Below are 17,854 nucleotides of genomic sequence, written 5' to 3' on the forward strand. Positions count from 1 at the left end.
TGCAGTTCCAGGTGCAGCTTAGGCCAGGACATGAGGAAGCCTAGTGGCCCAACAGAAAGAACACTTCACCTGGTGAGGACCCAGCCTTCAATCCTGAATCCTGGGCTGTGGGTCAGACTGTGGCTGCAGCTGCAAAGAGATAAAGCTGACCTAAAGCTTTGTAGGACAAAGGGCACCCAGGAGAGCTGGAACCAGGCCCCAGGGTCCTCCTCTTCATAGGAAACCTTAAGAGCTCAGCTGACTAAGAGATTGAGGCTCACCCCTGCACACCCATCTACCACACCCATCTACCCTGCTGGAGTGGCCCTAGGCTACCTTTCTTGAGCTCTGCTGTATAAGTGCCAGAGCCACAGAGTCAGTGACCTCTGAGCAAATGAACAGCAGCCCCTCCCCTCAGGAATTAGGACAGAGAGGAAGTGTCCTGGGTAGATGGGAGGGCCTGGGCCTGGGTCAGCCTCTGAGGGCTGAATTCTGGCTGTCAACTCTCCACACATCAGTCCACCCACCCCCACCTCCATAGTCCAAAGGTCCATGTGGTGAGCAGGTTGAGCTGTGCTAGGCACTACAAAGGGAGCCTGTGTCGGGACGTCTGGTGGGTGGGCAGCATGGGCTTTGAGGAACTGCTGGATGAGGTGGGTGGCTTTGGATCCTTCCAACTGCGGAATCTGGCACTAATGGCCCTGCCCCGAGTGATACTACCCCTGAATTTTCTCCTGCCTATCTTCCTGGGTGCTGTGCCTGCCCACCACTGTGCCCTGCCTGGCACCCCTGACAACTTCAGTCACCAGGAGGCATGGCTGGAGACCCACCTGCCCCGGGAGCCCGATGGCAGTTTTAGCTCCTGCCTCCGCTTTGCTCACCCCCAGACTCTCCCCAACACCACACTGGGGAAAGAGGCACTGAGTCCTGGGGAGCTGGAAGGAGAACCCTCAACCGGGCCCTGCTCTCAGGGCTGGGAATACGACCGCTCAGAATTCTCCTCCACCATTGCAACTGAGGTATCCAAACTTGGAGGGCAAGGGACATGAGTGTGATGAACTGCCATTTCCTTGGGTAGTAGCTGTGTGGGCATAAATTACATTCTTTTACCTCTTAGAATCTCAGTTTACCCATCTGTAGATAGGTTCCATGGACTGCAGTAAGGGGCCCATCCTCAGGAGCTGCTGTTATCTTTCATGTTAATTAACACAAAAAGTTGGGGCAGAGACCTGAGAAGGGATGCATTGAGGTGAAGAAACTGCAGAGGCCTTGCTTCTGCTTCCCTCCCTCCCTATTTTCTGGCTAGGTCTGAGGTTTACATAATCCATCTGGAGGAGGAGGGTGAATGGAAGCAGAGTTTCCCTAGGGGAACTGGGAACTGGGGACTCAGTGTTATAGTCAGGGCCCTCCATGAGAAGACTCTGAGGCTACAGGAGGAGTGAATTGTTGGAGGGGGGTATTTTCTGGCATAGAGGTATCTATCAGAAGTCCCCAGAGTCTGGAGAAGGTCTTAGACCCATGTGAGACCCTTGTCTGCCTGTTTTGCAGTGGGATCTGGTATGTGAACGGAAAGGCCTGAACAGAGTTGCATCCACCTTGTTCTTCATTGGTGTGCTGATGGGGGCTGTGGTCTTTGGATACCTGTCTGACAGGTGGAGTGCAGTGTGGGGTGAATGAAGGAGAAGGCTGGGGGGAACCCTCTTCCACTAGCTGGGGGTATGGGCCTAGTCTACCTATGTCTTGGAATCTTCACAGGTGGCTGACCCTGTACAACCCCTTTGCAGGTTTGGACGGCGCCCTCTACTGCTGGTGGCCTATGTGAGTACCCTAGTGCTGGGCCTGACATCTGCAGCCTCAGTCAACTATGTCATGTTTGCCATCACCCGCACCCTCACTGGCTCAACCCTGGCTGGTTTCACCATTATTGTGTTGCCACTTGGTAAAGCAGTCAAGGGAAAAGCAGGGCCTAGAGGGCTGGAGGGAAGTTGTCAGTGAGTCAGACCAGGCGGCCCCTTGCTTACTGTCTTCCTGTCTCTGGTCTGGCCTTGGGCCTAGAGCTGGAGTGGCTGGATGTGGAACACCGTGAAGTGGCCGGCATCCTGAGCTCCACCTTCTGGACAGGAGGCGTGCTGCTGCTGGCTTTGGCTGGGTACCTGATAAGGGACTGGCGATGGCTCCTGATGGCTGTTACTTTGCCTTGTGTCATAGGCATCCTCAGCCTCCGGTGAGGAATAGAGGCAGTTGGGGAGCGGAAGACAGAGGAAGCCAAAGTCAGAAATTAATCAGGGGCTGGGGATGTGGCTCAAGCGGTAGCGCGCTCGCCTGGCATGCGTGCGGCCCGGGTTCGATCCTCAGCACCACATACAAACAAACATGTTGTGTCCGCTGAGAACTAAAAATAAATATTAAAAAAAAAATTAAAAAAAAAAAAAAGAAATTAATCAGAGACTAAGATTTGAAGACAGAGAGACAGAAGGATGAAGGGAAAAGAAAACCAGTAAGTGACCAAGAGACAATAAGAGACACTGAAAGAAAGACAGAAAAAGAGACCAAGAGAAAGAAGATGGCACAGGACAGTGAAAAACAGAACAGGGCAGAGAGAAACAGATTTAGAGACAAGAGAACCAACCAGTGATTGACAGAACCCAGAACTGAAAGATAGATTCAAAGCAACAGATGGTAGACACAGTGAGAGAAAACAAGAGCAAGGAGAGACAGTGACAAAGACAGAGTCAAGCAGAAGTTGAGGCTGACCCTTAAAGGAGTAGGATGGGGCTGGGCATCATGGGAGAGCTCAGACTGGAGGGGAGGGTGGGTATTTCATTCATGTCAATATGTCTTTTTCTCCTTTATCCTATGCTTTCCTGCCACCTGTGGGACAAGTGGGTGGCTAGTGCTGAGAGCTAAGGTCTTGAAGGTGAGACCATTTCAGTTGAGTAAGGAAGAGACCCAGGCTGGGGGAGCTCTAGGCCTGGGTAAATAGCATGAGGTGACTTTTATACTGGGCCTCATCAATTGTGGAGGGCTTGAAAAGCAGATGACATTCCAGACAGAGGGGACTGTGTGAACATCGTAGAGGTTGACAGCTCTAAAATTCCCAAAAGGGAGATGTGGCTCACAGTACCAACTTTCTGGCTAAAGAGCCTCCTGCCTGTCCCTTAGGTGGGTGCCTGAATCTGCACGCTGGCTTCTGACTCAGGGCCGAGTGGAGGAGGCCCAAAGGTATTTGCTCCACTGTGCCAGGCTCAATGGGCGGCCTGTGGGTGAGGACAGCCTGAGCCAGGAGGTGAGAGTGAAGTTAGTGTGTGTGAGCATGCACACTTATGAGAGGGGCTGTGTGAAGTGTCCCTCCCTGGGGGCCCACCATATGTGATAGGAAAAGCCCTTTCCAAACTCTTTAGGCTGTCCTACCTGACTCAGATGGGTCACATCTTTCACTTAGGGTCCCCCCTTCTCAGCTCCCATGTGCACCCCCACCCCCACCACTGAGAGGGGAGAAACAAAGACAGAGAGAGAGAGAGAGAGAGAGAGAGAGAGAGAGAGAGAGAGCACAAGAGCACAAAGTAGCACATACCCACCATGCCCAGTTGATACCAACTCTGATATCACAACCTCACGTTTTCCCTCTTCAGGCCCTGAACAAAGTGTCCACGGGGGAACAGGTGTTCCCAAGACCCTCCTACCTAGACCTATTCCGAACACCACAGATCCGGCACATCTCATTGTGCTGCATGGTGATGTGGTAAGGGGGCTAACTTGGGGTTGGTGGAGGCGGGGCTAGTGGAGGGAGGGGTAGACTCCAGGCCTGTGCTGAGTATGAGTGTAACTGTGGAGGGCCGAGGGGCAGTCAAGCTGGGGTAGGTCAAGAGATGAGGTTGGCAGCAGTCACGTGGATCTGAATTCAGGTTCTAGCTCCTGTGTGACCTTGGACAGCTCCCTTTTGTAAAACCGGCTGCGGTTAGTTGCCATGCCACAGGGTTGCTATGAAGATTAGGGTGAAGGCTTTTCGGCCACTGGCACACGCTGCACCCTCCGGTGTTGGGGTATTATGGGTGGTGGGGAAGGTCCCAGGCACCGGCGATCATCCTTCTAAAAGATCAAGTCTTCCTGGAATGAGGACAAAGGTGGAACAAGGGCCCTTGGTAGCACTGTAACTCCTTTCAGGTTTTCAGTAAACTTCTCCTATTACGGCTTGAGCCTGGACTTGTCGGGGCTGAGGCTGAACGTGTACCAAACGCAGCTGCTGTTCGGGGCAGTGGAGCTGCCCTCCAAGCTGGTGGTCTATCTGCTGGTGCGCCGTGCGGGGCGCCGGCTCACGCAGGCCGGAGCACTGCTGGGCACCGCCTTGACCTTCGGCATCAGATTGCTGGTGTCCTCGGGTAAGCCTGTCCGGCCGACGCCGCCTGCCTAAGACCCCGCCTCCTGGACACGAAGCCCCGCCCTCCCCCGGAGCTCTGCCCGGTGGGCTTCCCATTCCCGGGGGAGTTTGGGGCATTCCAACCTCTCACTGCCCGAACCCCGCTTTCCTTCAGAGACGAGTTCCTGGAGCACGGCCCTGGCGGTGATAGGGAAAGGTTTCAGTGAAGCCGCCTTCACAACTGCCTACCTGTTCACTTCAGAATTGTACCCTACAGTGCTCAGGTGAGGGGAGCCCGGAAGCAGGGTTCCCAGGCAGCCGATCTGGGGCGGGACTTGTAAGTCACGCGCCTTAACTTGCACTCTTCTGCACACTGTCCATCCGCCTCTGGATTCTTTACACCACACCTAAAATGTAGGGCTGGTCAAGGCTTTGTTTACCCAAATCTAGGAAGAGGCGGGGCATTTTCTGTGACCGTGAGCCAAGTCAACTTCTTGGTGCCTCAGAAGAAATCCATCACAAAGAAGTCCCATCTACCCATCCCATCTCATTCATGGCTGGTGAGGCAGAACTGTCCTTGGGGATTCTCTTTACAGAATTATAGGGCCCCTTTCAGCTAGCTATTGGCAGATGGGGAAATGAGCCTTACAAGCATCCGGCTTAGACTTGAGTCGGCTCTAACATCACCACAGCGACTGTGCAAGGTGCTGACCTGACCTTCCTCTTTCTTCCACACTAGTCTATCCCATTCTGATAACTTTTCTTTTAGTGGTTCCTGATTGGTACCGTGTATAAATGGGGGCCCCATCCTCTGGTGGGTGCTGGTCTGGGCTCCTGGCCCCCGCGTGTGTGGGAGCTCCTAGCTTTCTTAGCTGTCTAGAAAGGTAGCAGGGCTTGCTAACTCAGGAGGGGAGCCTTGTGAGGCATAGCTTCCCAGCAGGTGTGAGAACAACCTGCCTCCCTCATCCTCTCTCTGATCAGACCAACAGGTATAGGGCTGGCTTCACTGGTGGGCCGACTGGGGGGCTCTTTGGCCCCACTGGCAGCCTTGCTGGATGGAGTATGGCTGTCATTGCCCAAGCTTGCTTATGGGGGCATTGCCCTGCTGGCTACCTGCACTACCTTCCTGCTGCCAGAGACGAGGCAAGCACAGCTGCCAGAGACCATCCAGGATGTGGAGAGAAAGAGGTGTGTATATAGGACTGTGTTATGTGTGAGCATATGCAAATAGATGCAGGTGCTCAGGATTCAGAGGGGAATACATTTGCACAGGTATACTTGGTGCATGTATAAGTGCGTGCACATGTGTTTTAGGGTGCATGCCCTATGCACTTTATGTGCATAAAAGTGTTGAGTCTATACATGTGTGCACACTACAAGCATGTGTGAGAGTCTCTTGTGGGAGTACATGTGTTTGTATTCCAGGAGATGGAGAGAGCCCTGGGCCAGTCTGATGGGACAGGCTGGAGTGATAGGCTCCAGAACTAAGCCCTATCACTATTCCTGACTCCTTCCTCCCCAGTGCCCAACCCGGTCTTCAGGAGGAAGAGATGCAGGTCCAGAACTGAGTGGAATTGGGGCAAGCCCTCCAGAGAAGGTCTACAGTCAGGGGCTGAGAAAACAGAAGGGCAGGCTCTTGTGACCAGAGCTGGGGGCATCAAACACTAGGGATGAAGTTGCCATTGATCCCCTCTGCCTGTGCTCATCCAGTCTTGACTATTCAGCCTCTAGCAACAGGAAAACTTTCCAGAATGCAGTGGATTGCTGAAGATTCTAGGCACCCATCTAATGGCTGGGGGAATTCTGTAAATAAAGGTACCTCTTGAGTTGGGGCAGCAGTGAGGAGCTTTGGGAAGACCCCGGATGGAAAGCCACTAAGTTGGTCCTGGGCTGTGATCAGGTTTGCCACTGATTTTCTGTATGACCAGGGGCATGTAGCTTTCCTTCTCCAGGCCTCAGTCTTATCATTTCCCAAATGGATAATGAAACCTCTTAACAGACTTTACAAGATCTGCTGTCATGTTCAAATTGAAATGAGGTGCTTTTTCTAGAGATGGTGCTAAAGAAGAGACGGCCCTGTGATACCTTTTGATGCCAGTGGGACTGGTGGGCATGTTACCCAATCCCAGGCACTCTCCACTAAACCTATTGTCTAGGCTTCATACCCAAAGAAGTGTTGAAGGCATAGGAGCCAACATTTTATTGGAGAAGCCATAGAGGCATAGACTCAATAAACAAAAGTTTGAAGACGACCTTGAAGTTCCAGAATTTATTGGGGAAAGGGATAGGAAGGCCAGGAGACCACCATTCAAAGTGGGGTGGCCTGTGTTCCCTAACCAGATAAGAAAGGAGAAGGGAAAAATTTGCAGAGAAGGTATAGATTATCTGGCCTACCATGGAGTCTAGGCCCAGGCCCTCAGGATCTTGCCTTCCCCCAACCACATAGGACTATAGAAATCTGTAGCTCCCATTGGACCATGGAGGGGATGGTGGGAAGCCTGAGTTAGGGTGACCTCTCCTGTGAGCGCCTCATTTGGGTTTTATCTCCACTGGGTCATAGATGTAGCAGCCCACATCGCCAATGTTCACACCTGAGGGAGAGAGCCCTATCACCAACGGCCTTGGGTATGGGGGGTGTTGGGTTCAGGGCTTTAAGGAATTGGGAGGGGTCTGGAGTGTGTTTGACCATAGGGGACATTGTCCACACATCCCCACAGACCATGTGCATGCCATACTTTAGGCCTGCTGTCTGGGGTGGGGCTGCCCACCTTTGGGACCAAACAGGTAGCCGTAGCAGGGGATGTGGCAGTATGGGACGCCATCATGCTAGAACACAGAGAGAAGGATTACCCTCTCAGCCTGGCTGTCTTCAAGCTCCAGCCTCCTTCCTCCCAAAACCACCCATTCCTGTCCTACTCACCTCAGCATGACTCCCAGCAGTCAGGGTCTTCCGGCAACGCTGGCACCTTAAACAGGGTCGGTGCCAGTTTCTGCCCAAAGACATCACCTTCTCAGCTGGTAGTGGAGAGAAGAGGTAGTTCTTCCATTCTAGGGGAAGGGCAGGGAGACCCACCTGCCTTGGACCACCTCCCTGCCCACTTGCTGCCCAACCTAGTGTTTTCCTCCCCCAACTTTCCATTGTCACTTACCAAAATAGACTGGCTCCCCACAGCCGGGACACTGTGAGGTCTCCCCAGTGAATGTCTTCATGTGGGGTGGGCCTTTAATGGGAAGAGGCCCTAGCTAGGGCTGTAGTTTGGACCAGACCCTAAGCAGGGCCCACCAGAACCTGCCTGCACATGCCATTGTCATTTTCTAAAACCCATACTCACCCCAGAGCCCCCACCCAGGCACTGTGAGTCTTCCTTCCTTGAACTGACCCATATTCTGCCCCATCTCTAATTGCATTAGGGAACACCTGCTGCTTCCTTTTTTTTTTTTTTTTCCCACTGGGAATTGAATCCAGAGGTACTTTAGTATATTCCTAGGCTTTTTTAAATTTTTGAGACAGGGTCTCACTAAGTGGCCTTGAACTTGCAATCCTTCTGCCTCAGCTTCCCAAGTTGCTGGGACTACTACTATGTCACTGTGTTCATTATTCCTTGTCATTCGTGCAAGGGCTCAGGTGCCCACCAGCACCTGTCAGCAACTCAATCCTCAGGAAACCTGAGCTGATACAGGAATTGGCTGGGGCAGGAGTGTCAGGTGTTGGGGAGCATGGTGTCATTGCTCCATGTAATGGAGTGGGAGGAAGGAACAGGGGCCAGAGGAGAGAAGCTGAAGTATCTGAGGAAATGATTCTATCCTCATGACCCCTCAACTTGTCTTTTCTTCCATGGTCCTGGCCTAGGAAAGAGGCCTGAGTTCCAGGCCATCTTTGGCTCTCTCAATAGCTATGTGACTACACAAGGTCCTTTGTCCTCTCTATCCCTTAGTTGTTTCACATGTAAAGTGCTAATACTATCTGCCCGATTTACTTCTTAAGCTCAGAAGCTGACACGAGGGAATATCAAAAAAGGGGCATGGGTAGAGATTTTTCCAAGGACAGAGTTGTAGGAATGTAAAGCAGAGGGCTGGGTAGAAGACTGCCCCTGAAACTCAACTTTTACTGCATCCTGAGGGTCAGGAGGAAGAGCAGGAATAGCTGAAGCCCAGCCTCACTTACTTTTTTTGCCATGGAGGAGGCCAGTCCTTGGCCTGGGGGGGCTGAAGCTGCTGGGGCTGAGGGAAGTGATGTTGGCAGGGGAGGGAGTGGGAGGATTGTAGAGATAGGAGCCCACACCACCAATGTTCACCCCTGCAGAGAGGAGGAATAGGGAAGATCAGGGCTTGGTTCCCAGCCACAAGGAATGTTCTGTTTCCCTAGCCCCTTTTAGGCTCTTTCTTACCTCTGGGTCCAAAGAGAGCCCCATAACATGGTTTATGGCAGTATGGTCTCCCGTTGTGCTGGGCACAGAGGGAAGGAGTCACTCAGGGTCAAGGGGGTCGTGCCCCACAGGCCTGCTGCAAGATAAGCTGCCAGGTGTGTTTGTCCACTGGCCGGATCTGGTGGGTCTTGAGGGGTGGGTGCTGGGCTGGCAGGCCAGAATTGCCATTGTGGTCCAGAGGGAGGCAAAAGCAGGCAATAACCCATCCCCTCAAAGCCACGGAGTCCTGGCACAACTGAGGCTCCCCAAATCCTGGCTGGTATGAGATGCCCCGGATGAGTAGCCCTGAGGTTGCCTGTTGAAGTAGACTTTGGCAGGGTAACAGACTGAAAGTGGGGGCTGGGGTGGGATTAAGTGGGTTGGTGGGTGAAAGAACTGTGTGCCCTGGCCCTGGCCTCACCTCTGCATGGCCACCAGGAGACAGAACAGTGTGGCAGTGCTCACATTTCAGGCAGAAGCGGTGCCAATTCTTGCCCAGGGAGCTCACTTTTTCAGCTGTGGGGGACAAGGTGGAACTAACTGCAAAGAGCCAGGCCAAGCACCAGATGCCACCAAACCCCCAACCCCAGCCTGACCTGCTCCTTAGAGACTATGGAGTGTCTCTGGGAGTCCAGCTCCACCCTGGCCCAGCATCATGCATCCCACACAGCTCTCAGAGGGGAGGAGAGGGAAGGGGATCTCACACACAACAGGTTTAAGGGTATCTGGAACCATACCATGGCCAGCCTTCACATCCCCAGGGAACCCAGTGGCTCACATTCACCCCATCCTTTCCCCTCCTCAGCCCAAGCCTCACCAGCCTCACCAAAGTAAACAGGTTGCTGGCAACGTGGGCAGGTCCAGCTCATGGCTCAGCTTGCTTGGGGAAGCAGACTTCTCACACTAGACACCACTGCAGGGCTCTGTTCTACTGGCTCCACCCACTACTCAGCTTTGAACCCACTGAGCTGTCTGGGTGTTCATTTGACACCAGAAATTTAGAACCATTCCACCTGGGGGATGTAGGCAATTTCTCAGTCACTTCAAAGAGCATTAAAACCTCCAACCTATGAACCCTAGTGGGCACCAGACAGGGAGGGCAGGGGGGCAATGAAGATGCCTAGGTCAGTAAGGAGAGGACAAATGTCTACAGTGCAGATGGCATGAAAACATCTCAAAGTGAAAGGTAGGCATTCTTTGAAGTGATGTAATTACCCTTTGGTAGTCTAGCAAGTGTTTTATTTATTTTGCTTCACTTTTTGTGGTACTGGGGATGAACCCAGGGTTTGGCACGTGCTAGGCAGTCTCTCTACCACTGATCTACATCCCCAGCCCTAGCAAGTAGTTAAGAGTAACAGAATCTGAAGACTATCTGTGCTACTTAACCTACGGCTTCAGGCAAATTATTTACCCTCCCTCTGCCTCCATTTTCTTATCTGTACAATGAGTATCATGATAACAGTTTCTACCTCATAGGACTGTTATGAGAATTAGATGAGTTAATATTTGTGGAATGCCCAAACAGCTTCTGGCACTTAAATATTACGAAAGCTATAGCTATTACTATGATGAATTCCTTAATGAACTCAAGACTTTTAGTCTGGAAGCCTCAAAACACAGTTTGTATATAATCAATGGCTTGTTCATAAAATTATAATGCTTATTAAATTTAAAAGTATAAGGAGGGAGTTGTGACTCAGTGGTAGAGCACTTGCCTAGCATGCGTGAGGCACTGGGTTCAATCAGCTTAAAAAACTGTAGTTCAGTGGTAGTGTCCCTGGATTCAATCCTCAGTACAAAAAAAATTCATATTTATACACATACACATATATACACACATATATACATATACACATATATGTATGTACATGTGTGTGTGTGTGTGTGTATATATATATATATATATATATATATATCTGTATAACATTTGTGTTATACAGATATATATAAACAAGGACATGGAAAAATTGGATCCCTCATACATTGCTGGTGACAATGTAAAATGGTTCAACCACTTTAGAAAACAGTCTGGCAGTTACTCAAAAAGTCAAACATAGGGTTTGCCATATCACTTTGTACTTCTGTTCTTAGGTTTATACCCAAGAGAAATGAAAACATGTCTACACAAAAACTCCTATATGAGTGTCCATTGCAGCACTATTCAGTGACAAAAAGGTAGAAACAACCCAAAACCCATCAATTGATAAATGGATAAACAAAATGTGGTATATCTGTATGACAGAACATTATTCAGCCACACAAAAAAGGAATGAAGTACTAATACATGCTACATAAAATCATTAAGTGAAAGAAGCTAGATGCAAAATAACATATACTGTATGATTTCATTTATGTCACTTTAACCAATTCCTGCCTAAACACAGCTCCCCCTCATCTATTAAATATCAGGCTATAAGTCTCAAGCACTTTCTCCTACAGCATCATCCTTTACTGGAGGTTAGAGGGAACCAGTCCATGACAGCTGTTTTCCTGCCTGAGTGCTGAACCAAATGAGGAAAAAAAGGCAAAGGGAAACTCATGTATATCTTTAGATTTGATAATAGCTATGTTATAGCTTAATGGAGGGTCAAATGGGTCTGCCAACTTCCTGCTCACCTCTAGGATGTGTCTGCCTCCATATGATCTTTGAGCTCCATGAAAGTAAGGACCAGGGTTGCCTGGCCAACCACTGTGTATGTTTCCAGAGTCTTCCTCAGTTTCTAGCACATAATGCTCAACAAGCATTTGCTGGCGAATGAATGTTATATGTAAGTCCCCTTCAGGTGTTAGTAGATGAGTGCTAGTAAGAGAGATGTGAGAATAAGAGGGCATTGGTAGGATTTGAAAGTTGGAACAACAAAAGTCCTGGAATGAGGGACTCTTAGCTGCCTATGAGTAAGGTCTTAGAGGACCCTCTTTCTTCTTCTTGTTGTTGTTCTTTTTTTTTTTTTTTTTTTGGTACTGGAGATTGAACCTAGGGGTGTTTTGCCACTAAGCTATTTCCCCAGCCCTTTTTATTTTTTTCCTTTTTCCCAGGCTGACCTTGAACTTGCAATCTTCCTACCTCAGCCTCTGGAGTTGCTGGGATTACAGGCGTGTGTCACCACACCCAACCACAGTTGTTTCTTTCTTAACATACATGAAGATCAACATGTATGATGGAAAATGAGGAATATGATTGAAATTCACCCTGGTTATATATACTAGGTAACTAATAAGGTTTTTTCTTTAAAAAAAAGAACTGAAAATTTTCTTTTGCAGCTAACCAGTCCCTCTATTTATAGTCATTCACAAGACCTTACTAATTAAGCTTAATTAGCATGTAGCACAATTTATGCCTATCATTAAATATGTGACAAATGAGAAAATGTGAGAAAGTGTTATGTAAACTATAAACCTTTTTTTGTGTCAGGTTAACTTTGCAGTGAGTTTGTTTTACAATTACAAACCCCCCCAATTTTATGTCTTTGTAGACTTGCTACAGTTCATAGTGGCATACTTCTGACTTTTAAGGCACTATCAAGAACTTTGTTCCTAAATGAATTTTGAAAGAAAAATCACTAAGTTCTGGTAAGTTTATGAAAAAAATCAGTATTAATTATTTATACTTTTAGGTTTTTAAACACCTTTGTTACTCATACCCCTTGTGCTTTCTCACTGTGTGCCCCCTCCAACTAGAAAACTTTGCATTCTGTAGTTCATATTACTTAAATTTTAAAAAGGGCTGGGGTTGTGGCTCAGTGGTAGAGTGATTGCCTAGCACACGTGAGGCACTAGGTTCGATCCTCAGCACCACATTAAAAAAAAAAATAAAGATATTGTGTTCACCCAAAACTAAAAAATAAATATTAAAATAAAAAGAGGGTAGGAGTGTGTGGATCAGTGATAGAGTACTAGATTCAATCCCCAGTAGCAAAACCACCACAAAAAGACACGTATACACAAAACAGAAAGACACTGAATTTGCTTTCTTAAAAATCCCTCGGGCTGGGGTAGTGGCTCAGAGGTAGAGTGCTCACCTATCATGTGTGAGGCACTGGGTTCGATCCTCAGCACCACATAAAAGTAAAATAAAGATATTGTGTTCACCTACAACTAAAAATAAATATTTAAAAAAAACACATCCCTCCATCTGTAGAGAACTATTGTTGTATAATCACACATCATCTATGGCTCTTGCAAGAATCTGTTGGATTTTTTCCTTGTTTTCCAGCATCATCTTGCCATTACATGAACCTCTGAGAGAACTCTGTATATAGTTACAGAGTTAGCTCCTTGGGACTACTGAGTGGGATATATTTTTTGATTAGTGGCATTGACTGGAATAATGATGAATTAATCCTTTAGGAAAAGACCTTCTAAACCCTTTGCCATGAGGCTTTCAACCTATGCTTGTGAAGAAATCAAACACTTTTAAATGTTGGTTTTCCAAAGATAGATTTGATTTCTCAAGTATTACTTGGAATGTGTACTTAATCTGAGAGTATATAAAAGTAACTATGTCCAAATAATTTGCAGCATAAAAATGTATGCATATTCTAATAAAAATATATTCATATCCTGGAAATAGAGAAGTGAAATTCATTTGTCATCTTGCTTATAAATCTGATAGATGATGTCAGTTCTCCTTGAAGTTGATGCAAGGTACTAGAAACTTTCTCATTTTCATACTAAGATTTAGAAGGTAATTTATAGCTATATATATGTATATATAATAGAATATATAAACATTATATTTTATATATATTTACATTTATTAGTATATATAAATATTATATATCATATATAAGATACACACACATATGAACAGCTCTTCCAGTTCATAAGTGTATGTCAATGAGACTAAAACAACTTAATCTTAAGAATTCAGACTAATGCAAATGTTTACCTTTTTTTTAAGGTACTGGAGATTGAACCCAGGGCTTTGCACATGCAAGGCAAGCAACCTATCATTAAGCTACATTCCTTCACTCCCTCTCTCACTCTACCACTAAGCTACACCCTAGCCTACGTGCCTGCCTTCCAATTTTTTTAAATATTGAGACAGGGTCTCGTTAAGTTGCCCAGCCTGGTCCTGAACATGGAATCTTCCTGTCTCTGTCTCCTGAGTAGCTGGGAATACAGAGATATACCACCACAAATGTCTGGAAAATGTCTTATCTTTTTTTTTAAATTTTTTTAGTTGTTGCTAGACCTTTATTTTATTTATTTATATGCAGTGCTGAGAACTGAACCCGGTGCCTCATACATGCCAGGCAAGTGCACTACCGCTAAGCCCCAGCCCCACACTTAAATGTCTTATCTTTTATAGAGAAGTCTTTCATTTCCTCTGTGAAGCTAAAGGTCACAGAATCAAGAATTCTAGCCTCTTCCCAAATGCAAATGATTGGACTTTTTCTCTTCTCCTAGTTTTTGGAACATGAAGGACTGCGAGATCCTTACTTGTAATCCCCATTCTCCTGCCAAGCACCCTACAAAAGGCAGCATCTCAGTAGAGACAAGAACATAAAACTCAACTCTTGATAAAAAAAAAAAAAGCCTCAAAAAGAAAAAATACAGGGGCTGGGGTTGTGGTTCAGAGGTAGAGTGCTTACCTAGCATGTGTGAGGCGCTAGGTTTGATCCTCAGCACCACATAAAAATAAAAGTATTGTGTCCACCTACAACTAAAATATATATATATATATATATTTTTTTAAAAGAAAGAATATAAACAGCTGAGAGTGGTTTGTATGCCTGTAATCCCAGCGACTTAGGAAGCTACAGCAGGGGGATCACAAGTTTGAGGCCTGCTTGGGCAACTTAGTGAGAGTGAGGCCTTATCTCAAAATAAAAAAGGGCTGGGGATATAGCTTAGTAGTAAAGGACCCCTGGGTTCAATCCCCAGTAACCTCCCCACACATACACACACCAAAAAAGTCTACAAACAAAAAGTCTACACTGAATCTTCACAATTTAAATTTTCACATTTAAATTTTCTACTTAGAAGCATTTCCATCAGAAAACTTCATCTCTCCCCCCACTCCACATTAATTCAACTTAGTCCAGTTGATTCATTAGGGAAGACCCTTCCTTCTTTTGGTGACCTCATGGCATGGCATGGCATGGTCTAAGTATTCTATTCACCTGACAACAGGTACTTATAATACCAGACTTTCTTGTATTATAAGGAAAGATACACTTTTACTTTCTAGATAAAAACCTTTAAGAATTATGGCTTTTTTGGGGCTGGGGATGTGGCTCAAGCGGTAGCACGCTCGCCTGGCATGCGTGCAGTCCGGGTTCGATCCTCAGCACCACATACCAACAAAGATGTTGTGTCCGCCGAGAACTAAAAAATAAATATTAAAAATTCTCTCTCTCTCTCTCCTCTCTCACTCTCTCTTTAAAAAAAAAAAAAAGAATTATGGCTTTTTTTTTTTTTTGTACTAGGGATTGAACCCAGGGGCATTTAACCACTGAGTCACATCCTCAGCCCTGTTTTTTTGTTTTTGATTTTTTTTAAATTTCATTTAGAGACAGGGTCTTGCCAAGTTGCTTAGAGTCCAAGTTGCTGAGGCTGTCTTTGAACTCCCAATCCTCCTGTCTCATCCCCTTGAGTCACTGGGATTACAGATGTGTAGCACTGTGCCCAGCCGGACTATGGCATCTTGAAACTGCAGGGATTACTTCACTTCTAAGTGGAGAGACCTCCTTAGCCAAGCAGAACTGAGGGACTAGGGAAGAGAGATTCCTGATGACATCTTTCACCTCCTGGATCTAGCTGATTTGGTTTCCTAGTTATTAAGCCATAAACTATCCCTCATCCTTTGTTTTCTTTCTTTTTTTAGTTGTCAATGGACCTTTATTTTACTTATGAGGTGCTGAGAAGCTAACCCAGTGCTTTACACATGCTAGGCAAGTGCTCTACCATTGAGCCATCACCCCAGCCCTTATCCTTTGTTTTCTTAAGCTTGTTGAGGTCGGGTTTCTGACATTCACAACCAAAAGGGTTCTGATTAATATAACATGCACACTTATACACATAGATATTTCTTCTTGTATACAAAAATTGTAGTGTTGTGTAAAGTTCTGATACTATAGATAGATTTACATATATATTTTCTTTTTTAAAAAAAATATTTATTTTTTAGTTGTAGGTGGACACACAATATCAGTGTTTCATTTTTATGTGGTTCTGAGGATCAAACCCAGTGCCTCATGCATGCTAGGAGACCACTCTACCATTGAGCCACAACCCCAGTCCAAATATTTCCTTCTACATACAATTTTCAAGATAATCTTATAGAAACAAACAAAAAAAGCAGTATGGAAGGAAATGAGGAACAAAAAAAAGACAACATATAGAAAACAAACAAAATTGTGGAAATCTAGTTTTTTTTTTTTTTTTAGTACTGGAGATTGAACTCAAGGGCACTTGACCGCAACTTATCAAGACCCTATCTCAAAATCAGAAAAGGACTGGGGGTATAGCTCAGTGGTAGCTCATGCTTGCTTTGCATGCGGCAAGACCCTAGATTCGATCCCTAGTACAAAGAAAACAAAACAAACAAAAAAAGGATTTTCTTTCTCAGAATAGAAACAAAACAAGCATGTTACCTTCACCAATCCTATTCAATATTGTACTGAAAGTTCTAAGAACAGCAATTAAGCAAGAAAAAGAAATATATCAAAACTGGAAAGGAAGAAGTGAAACTATACCTATTCTCTGATGACATGATCCTATGTGTTTAAAATTTCCTAAGGAATTGGGCATGGTGGTGCATGCCTATAATCCCAGTGACTTGAGAGGCCAACCTCAGCAACTTAGTGAGACCCTGTCTCAAAAATAAGTAAGTAAATAAATAAATAAAATAGGAAAGGGGGAAATGACTCGGTGGTAAAGGCACCACTGAGTTAAATCCCTAGTGCCAATCAATCAATCATTAAAATTTCCCAAATAAACCATTAAAAAAACTACTAGAACAAAGTCCGATCCAGTTACTGGCCTATAACCCCAGTAATTCAAAAGATAAGGCAGAAAGATCACAAGTTCAAGACCAGCCTCAGTAATTTAGTGAAGTCCTATGCAATATAGTAAGACCCTGTCTCAAAATAATACATAAATAAAAAGGTCTGGGAATGTAGCTCAGTGATAAAGCACCAGTAGGTTCAATCCCTGGTACCAAAGCAAAACAAAACCAAAAAACCCCTAGTAGAACAAATAAATGAATTCAGCAAAGTTTAAAACATGAAAATTAGTTGTGTTTCTATACACCTTCAATGAATAATTTGAGAGAAAATCAAGAAAACAATTACACTAAAATAGCATACAAAATAATAAAATACCTAGGGCTAAATTTAACCATGGAGGTGAAAGATATACACAAAAACTATAAAATGCTGATTTTTTTTTTTTTTTTTTTTGCAGTGCTGGAGGTTGAACCCAGGGCCTCATATATGTTAGGTAAGTACTCTACCACTAAATAACATCCCCAGCCCCCAAACACTACTAAAAGTAATTCAATAAGACCTAAATAAATAGAAAGGCATTAATATTCATGGATTAGAAGACTTAATATTGTTAAGATGGCAGTATTATCCAAAGCAAATTACAGATTCAATGCATTCCCTACCAAATTCCAAGCCTTTTTTTTTTTGCAGAAATGGAAAAGCCAATTGTTAAATTTGCATTAAATTGCAGTTGACCCAAATAGACAAAATAATCTTAAAGAAGAAAGTTGGTGACTCAAACTTCTCAATGTCAAAACTTACTACAAAGCTACAGTGATCAAAACAGTGTGGTACTGGCATTAGGACAGATATAAACTAATGGAACAAAATGGGAAGTCCAGGAAAAACTCCATGTATCTGTAGCCAATTGATTTTCAACAAGGGTGCTATGACCATTCAAAGAAGAAGTTTCTTCAGTAAATGGTGTTGAGATATTCACATGCAAAAGAATGAAGCTATCCTGGTGCAGTGGTACATCCTGTAATCCCAACAACTCGGGAGGCTGAAACAGGAAGAATCCAAGTTTGAGGCCAGACTCAACAGTTTAGTGAGACCCTATTTCAAATAAAAAATAAGAAAGGCTGGGTATGTGCCTAAGTGGTTAAGTGCCTTTGAGTTCA

At 45.6% G+C, this 17,854-nt stretch overlaps 2 protein-coding genes across 3 annotated transcripts; one reads left to right on the plus strand and one right to left on the minus strand.

The window, feature by feature from the left end:
- Positions 1 to 605: 605 nt before the first annotated feature.
- SLC22A7 (solute carrier family 22 member 7) lies at positions 606 to 11,911 on the plus strand (the record flags this gene model as incomplete). The annotated part of the gene is made up of 10 exons (XM_081294987.1): positions 606 to 998; positions 1,528 to 1,631; positions 1,764 to 1,918; positions 2,035 to 2,203; positions 3,142 to 3,265; positions 3,612 to 3,721; positions 4,144 to 4,358; positions 4,512 to 4,620; positions 5,318 to 5,524; positions 11,779 to 11,911. The coding sequence occupies 10 exons, from the start codon at positions 606 to 608 to the stop codon at positions 11,909 to 11,911; spliced, it is 1,719 nt and encodes a 572-aa protein (XP_081151113.1).
- On the minus strand, positions 6,866 to 9,611 carry CRIP3 (cysteine rich protein 3; the record flags this gene model as incomplete). 2 transcript variants are annotated; one of them, XM_081295664.1, is made up of 8 exons in its annotated part: positions 6,866 to 6,927; positions 7,105 to 7,162; positions 7,257 to 7,351; positions 7,486 to 7,557; positions 8,502 to 8,633; positions 8,725 to 8,782; positions 9,164 to 9,258; positions 9,569 to 9,611. In XM_081295664.1, 8 exons carry the CDS (start codon positions 9,609 to 9,611, stop codon positions 6,866 to 6,868), a joined length of 615 nt encoding a protein of 204 aa, XP_081151790.1. The 2 variants fall into 2 exon arrangements, with proteins under 2 accessions (XP_081151790.1, XP_081151791.1); XM_081295665.1 differs by lacking the exon at positions 8,502 to 8,633.
- Positions 11,912 to 17,854: the final 5,943 nt, after the last annotated feature.

The sequence above is a fragment of the Spermophilus citellus genome (genome assembly GCF_964194105.1).
Source record: "Spermophilus citellus genome assembly, chromosome: 5".
Lineage (NCBI taxonomy): Eukaryota > Metazoa > Chordata > Mammalia > Rodentia > Sciuridae > Spermophilus > Spermophilus citellus.